This window comes from Helobdella robusta (genome assembly GCF_000326865.2).
Source record: "Helobdella robusta unplaced genomic scaffold HELROscaffold_5, whole genome shotgun sequence".
NCBI classification, from domain to species: Eukaryota; Metazoa; Annelida; class Clitellata; order Rhynchobdellida; family Glossiphoniidae; genus Helobdella; species Helobdella robusta.
Window position 1 is genome coordinate 6,547,140 of NW_008705254.1, and position 7,500 is coordinate 6,554,639.

Sequence of the window (7,500 nt, forward strand, 5' to 3'; positions counted from 1 at the left end):
CAATCATTTCAGCGCTTGATTTATCAATTGTTTCAGTTTATATAGAGAATGTGTATAACCCGGTTCTTGTTGCTGTTTATATAGGAATAATGTATAACCCAGGCCTTTGTTCCTGTGATTTGCATTTATTGTTATTAGTGACTATGTTAAATTTATTGTCTTTTTTACTTATTGATATGGTTTATTTGCACGGGCTAATTACTTTATGTTTATGTTTTATTACTTTGGTATTTTGTTTTATTGTGCTGACTTCTATTGGTATTATTTACTTGCACTTTGAGTACTTCGGTCGATGTTACTTTCTTCAGTGTCTTCATCGGTACCACTGATGTTGTTAGTACATTTTATCATTGTCCTTCTTGTCGGGAGTATTGTTGAAATCTTTTGTTGTTTTTATATCATGGATTGTTTTATGTCGATGAGCATGGCTTCGGCTAATTTAAGATGGGAATGGCTGGAATTACAGTATATTATTTTGGTGTTGTTGTCCAGGATTTCTCTTGTTATTTCAATGTTATGCGTGTGTTCCAAGTGTGTTTTTATAGAACCTTCCCTTTTATGCATGGTCAGACGTCAGTTAGCGATTTTATAGTTACCCCGATATATGAAATATTCTGACGTGCACAGCCGTCAAGAGGACATGTAAATTCATATACCAGATGGCTCTGTTTTAGAGCCGAACCATGTTGAGGAGTGCAGCTGTTGTTTATGACAAGGTTTAAAGTATGATCATGTATCACCAATACTGAGACAACTGCACTGGATAACCGTCAAAAAAGAGTAATCTTCAAAATATTAAGCAAAATCAACACATATGTAGTAAAAATACTTTTTACAAACGGTACAGGGAAGGCTATCCTTTAAGATGACATTATTATTACCTATTACCGCATTTATAGCAGCACATGAACGAGACATCTTACTACAACTTGCTTAATTCACTATTATAAAAATAACTCAAACTCAAATGCAAGACAATATGTAGACACAATTGAACAAATCAAATTATACAAAATACAAAACACGACAAAATATATTGCTGGCATGTCACCTAAGTACGATTAATATAATAGATAACTTTGCAAGGCCTCTAGTCGTGCACCAAACAAAGCCTTAGCTTATCGCTTAGCCTCTTACTCAGGAACCCAAAGTGAAAAAACAAACAAAATACAAATCAACGATTAATTAAAAAACAAATTAATGTTCAACAATTTGAGAATACGAATAATTAATCAAAATTTCAAGAGAAAATTAAAACGGGTAGATAACAGTAATGCACTGATTTTCCTTTATTTTCGTCGATTATTCCAAGCTTAATTTATCGTAATTTATATTATTTTGATAGCGCTTTTGAGATCCTTTGAATTGGCGCTTAATTAAATTTGTCTTTAATACTAGTAATAACAACACCACTAATCAAAGCTTATACAAACTTAAAAAATTATTTTAAACGATAAATTACGTCATAGTTGGTTTGCCGTGTTCAGAAATTTAAAAATAACCGAATTTAATTGAATGTTAATAAAATTAATTTGTTCGAATCAGCCTTTATTTTTCTTCGCTCGGTCACATGCAGGAGTGTTGGACGAGGCCACCAGGAAGTTGATGAACACTCCCAGGTGCCAACTGGCAGACGATGTTTCCATGCAATCCTTCAAACGCAAGCGATTCAACGCTCTTTGTTAGTAAAACTGTTTTTTGCAGCTATTATTTTTCGAAACTTCAGAATTAGATTTAAAAATTTGTTGCCTTGAAATAAAATTTCCTAACAACACGACATTTAATAAAAATGTTTGCAGACGGATGGTCGAAGAACCGATTGAGATACAACATCAACAACCTTCCCACCAACTCATACAACATGCAGGATTCAAGTAAGGTCCATCAAGCTCTAGCCACTGCATTTAAAGTGCGAAAACTCACGTTCATTTCTACAAAAATAAAATATTAACTATTGATATAATTTTAATCAACAATGAACCGATTTAAATTTTTATTTAGTAGTTCAATTAATGAACAATAAATTATTCACAAACAGGATTGGAGTTTTGTAGCAGATATTAAATTTGAGCAAAGCAGTTCTGATGATGAGGCGGATGTGAATGTAGCTTTCTACAGCAGGGACCACGGAGACGGCAACCCTTTTGATGGACCAGGAGCTGTACTAGCCCACTCCTTCTACCCTGACGATGGCAGACTGCATTTTGACGATGATGAAAGCTGGTCGACCAACAATTATGGTTTATCTTTATTTCTACATACAACACTTGCTTGCTGAATTCTTTCAAATAATCCTCAAAAATAGGGCTATCCTAAAAAATGTCATGTATTGAGTGGTGGGGGTTAAAATTTGTGGCACTTTGTGACAAGGAGAAAGGGGGGAGATTTTATGCTTTTCACTTTTTCAATTTCTATTGTGAATCATTAAAATTCGGTTAACATATTTTCATAAAAAAAAAGTTTTAAAATTTTATATGTTATCAGAACTTTGTTTGATTGATGCACCTCTTTGTTTAATTAATAAATTTTTTATGCACGCGTTTATTTAGATTCAATGCTATTTGATATATCAAATATAGCAAATAGCATTGGATCTAAATAAACGCGTGCCTAAAAAATTTATAGTTAATATGAATTTTCAATAATTATTCGTGATGTCGATAATTTGCATGAAACCTTTTAAATGGTAACTTTTAAAGTTATGACACACTTCAAAAGGGGGCTTCAAAAATTGTTACAGTTTGTGACGGGGTCGAGTCAAAAAATGTAAAAAGCGTGACATCTTTTATGGAAAGCTTTTAACAGCAAACATGTGTGTAACTATACAAAAATTCGTACTAAAAATACATTGATAACAATTTCGTAAGGAATAAATCTTCGACAAGTGGCCACTCACGAAATAGGCCACATAATTGGGTTGGGTCATACTCGGGTCAAAGATGCCGTCATGTATCCTTATTATCAATATTCAGCCGACTTCAAATTGCAAAGTGATGACATCAGAGGAGCAAGATATCTCTACGGTGAGCTGCAATGATGATTTATACGTTGAGTTAACTTTCGAACTGACCTTTAAACAAAAAAATATTTTCATAAAGTTCGTTTATTAAAATTCTATCAACACTAAGAAAAACATATACTAGTTGATGGTAAGATTGAAGTTAGTGTCAAAATCTTAAAAATTCAAACTTCGGAAAACAACAGAGTTTATCTGTAAAGCTTAATTTAATTTTTTCAAACGTACCGATGAACCGACTGACATGTAAACATAAAGATGGACCAGCTGGTAAGTAAATATAATGATGAACCAAAAAATATGCAAACGTCACCATCTGTTCAATCGTAAAACACATTCAAGCAAAACACTCTTCCCTTCTACAAACACTTTTACAAAATTCAACAATTTTTTATAAGTTTCATTCCCTGAAATCATCTGATGAAATAGCAGTTTTTTTTATGAAAATTTTTATTTTTAACTTATGTAAAAAAATTGTTTCACCAGGTAACCCATCAGACAACCCACCAGTCAATCAGCCACACCCCTCTACCAACATTCCGAAAAGTTCAACTGCATTCGGCAATCCAACCACCAACTTACCATTTAAAACTTATCCAAGAGTTTTTACTACAACACCCAGCTGGTCAGGTGGCTGGTGGAATAAATGGTGGGATCGCTGGTGGAGTGGATGGTGGATTGATTGATGATTGATTGAATGGGTAGTGAAACGATTGATATATGGCTGGACGGACGGGGGAATGATTGGTGATTTGTTGGATGGAGAGATAATGGATTGATTGATGATTGGTTGGATAAATGGTGGATTGATTGGTGATTGGCTGGATGGTGATTAGTTGGATAGATAAATGATGGATTGATTGGTTGGATGGATGGTGGATTGATTGAGGCTTGGTTTTTTAAGCTTTTATCATTAAAATAACATTTTTTTTAAATTTTTACTAAGGAATGTAAAAGTTTAGTGTTCCTAAAAGTGCCATCTAAACAAATGTATCATCAAAAACCAACAAAATCAAATAAAATTAACTCAGGCAAACTAAGCGTAAAAATTAAAAATTGAGCAGCTAAAATTGAAAAACAAATAAAAAAGAATATAATAGGGGAATCGCAGTTATAACCATTAAATATATTTCCGAACAGATAATAAATCGAAAACCGGAAATGTGGTAGCCTGGCGGCCGCAGGATTATCAAATAAAAAACTACCAACCTAAATTAGACATCGGTACTTTGTGAGTCGCACCCGGAATCGATCCTCGCCTTACCGCCACTGCGCGACATCAGCCATCCACGTTTTCTAGGGAAGCCATCTCAGACGACGCCATAATCTAGCGATTTCTTTACCGATCACTGATTCATTTTCTTGATTCACTTGTATTACAATCTAGATGTGAACAGAATCTTAAGACACAGAACCTCCCAGAATTTTGATAAAGATTTGTTTTAGACAAACCCATATCGAGCTTATCACGATAGCTGGAAGCTACAGCACTGGTGTTGGAAATTTGGAGATTTTTAAAGTTATAACATCGGTATCGGTAGTTACGAGAGTCAAGGGTTACAACAATATGAAATTATACTAATGTACCAGTCTCAATCTAAACTGTTTCCTGAGTGCTTAACCTATATATTTATTGAATCTAAACGACCTGCCCTGGCTTACGATCGCCTTGTTCTCACATCTTCTTAACTCGTGTTAAACACTCTTATGCTAAAACTGCGTTAGCTTTTTTTGGTCCTTTCCTCTGGAAGTCTCTGCCTCCTTCCCTAACAACTTCTCCATCATCACTTACAAAGTTCAGACCCATCTGTTTAAAAAAATTACTGAGGAGCGCTGTTAAACATCCCGGAAATAGCGCTTTACAAGCTAATTGATTAATTGGATGATTGATTGAAGATGGATTGATTGATGAATGGTTGGATGATGATGGATTGATTGTTGATTGATTGATTTATAGGATAGATAACAGATTGATTGATGATTGGCTGAATTGATGATTGACTAGTTGATGATAATTGGCAGTATAGAGGATGGATTGATTGGGTAGATGATGAATTGACAGTTGGTGAGGTAGATGGTGGATTGATTGATCGTGTAAGATTCTGACGCCAAAAATTGTACCATGTTAAAAAAACGACACCTACGCAAGACCGCACAGCAGCTGACTATCCATTTTACTAAGATTTGCACATAGTTTTTATTATTAATAATTTTTTCATGATCAATTTTTAAAAGTATAAACAGAACAACAGGCGTATGTAAATACGCGTCAACGCAGGCAGCACACAGGTCTTCTGCGATAGGCGAGGATCTTTCGGCATTCGGACTACATCACTGCAACAGCAGGACCATCACACCGTCTGATCATAACATGATGACCATAGGGTGACGCTCAGCTGTCACTCAACAACTGTGCCTACATTCAACGTCGTCGGCCAATGGGAGATGGTGTTTTGAATATTACAATAGTAATTTTGATTAGGGGCCATTCAAAAATTATGTCACGCTGTGGGAGGGTTTTTTCCCAGCGTGACAGTGTGCGACAGGGGGGAGGGAGGGGTTAACCTGATGTGTAAGTACGCATACTGTCTTTAGGCAGCTGCCGAAGTGTTGATACGTTCTAACGTTCCATGTCTGGTAATGTTCGATATTTACCATTTCAATTTTAGATATTTTAGATTGTTGTGGTTGCGCTTATGCAAGAGAACACCAAAGCAAAAAGAGCAGTAAGCGGAAAAAGAAAAAATAGTATTCGTTTGGATAGGCTGGACACGTGTTTTGGCCCTACCGGAGACTCATCAGCAGCCCGAATACCCGACAGAATAGTTATCGCAGTTTCTTATATAGCCCGCACAAATTATCTCGTGAGCTCGTGGTGTTTACATTTATTTTTGAGGACTGTTAGTTTTTATCATTAGGGTTTGCAATCCCGCATGATATTCTATGCACGCAGTATAAACAAAATGATTGATAAACGAAAATTATATTTTGATTTGTATGAGGCATTTAAGTTGGCTCATCCAAATAAAAGTGCACAGTCTCTACAGTTAGATACAAATGTGTTTTGGTGTAACGTGAAAGCTAAGGATGATGTGACTGATTTAGTTCAAAAAAACTGTGTGAATTAGGCAATGTGAAGCGGAAGAAGGCTGCCAATCTGCTGTCATTTTGGTCAAAGGTAAGTTATAAGTGTAAGGATGCATTTTTAACCTGCAAGAAGTGTGGTTTAAATCATGCCTCACTGGCCAGTTTGAAGACTCACACTCGAACATGTGGTATAGAACAAACCGTACAACGTACAAGACCAATCATGTTAGCTGCAAGGAGACAGAGAGGGTTGGTGGCAATAATAGCCTACGACGACAACATAGAAGATGTTGAATGGTTTGATGAAAAATTTCTGGATGTAGTTGGAAAGTTTTTCTGGTAATTTTTTGCGATTATACATATCATTCAGTGTTTAGAGTATACTTTGTTGGTATATTACATAGACTTTTCATGGGCCTAACCGAATAATGGCATATAAGATTGTATTTATTCAGGAAATGCTTCCCTATTCAAATTAAAATGTGGCCCCATGATGGACCATATCAGCCTCTGATAGACACGTCCACCTTCTAAGTTATTGCAATGTAAAAGTCACCTACATCATCGATGTCGGGCTCTTTTGACATTGGTAGAGAGATCCATCAAATTTCTGAAGTTTACTGTTCAATTTTAATATCAAGCCACAGAAAATAAAACACAATTTCTTTGTGTGCAGGGTTTAATGTAGACAAAGCTGGCAATGATACACGGAGCAAAATATGGCAACAGTGTGGACCGAACTGTAGAATCAGCCATGAACATGAGTTACGAGACATTTTTGTTCTGATTTAAAACTTTGTACTTAAGTCATGACGTTATCTATAATCTATTAATAAATAATAATAGATTATTTATAGGTCGTAGAATGGGGTGGTGGTGGTCGGGTGTGACAATTATTTGGGGGGGGTCAGCTGAGCGTGAAAGGATGTGGTTAAAAATGGCATAAAAAGCGTGACATAATTATTGAACGGCCCCTTAATTATCGACAAACTCATGTGATAGAACACTGCGAGTCTTAAAATCCGAAAGAAAGGAAACAACCCCGTTTTAAATCCAGTCCACATACTCTGAAACGTTTCGTAACTACCCAAATAAATCTCATCTTTTTCTTGATAGATGAGGAAAAAAAGCAGCACACTAGGATTTTATTACATAATTTCTCATATGTTATTTATATATCGCGTGCGTAATATGATAATTTAGCATCGAGATAGTTACCTGATTAACTGTGAAAGAAACATCTTGATGTGAAAATATGAACAATTAAATGAAACGGCCGGCTAAATCATATAACTAATAAAGAAAAATATGGTTTCTTGTTGAATAATTTAGCAAAATCAACATTAATTACAAATCGGCCTAGCAGCTGATATAAACAATAAAAACGGAAAGCTTGT

The 7,500-nt window shown here is 35.3% G+C and overlaps 1 protein-coding gene across 1 annotated transcript; it reads left to right on the forward strand.

The window, feature by feature from the left end:
• Positions 1-1,554: 1,554 nt before the first annotated feature.
• On the forward strand, positions 1,555-3,007 carry HELRODRAFT_134573 (hypothetical protein; the record flags this gene model as incomplete). Its single annotated transcript, XM_009027589.1, has 4 exons — positions 1,555-1,681; positions 1,800-1,909; positions 2,039-2,240; positions 2,868-3,007. Coding segments are annotated over 4 exons (579 nt in total), but the record flags the coding sequence as incomplete, so codon positions are not given.
• Between the last annotated feature and the right edge of the window lie 4,493 nt (positions 3,008-7,500).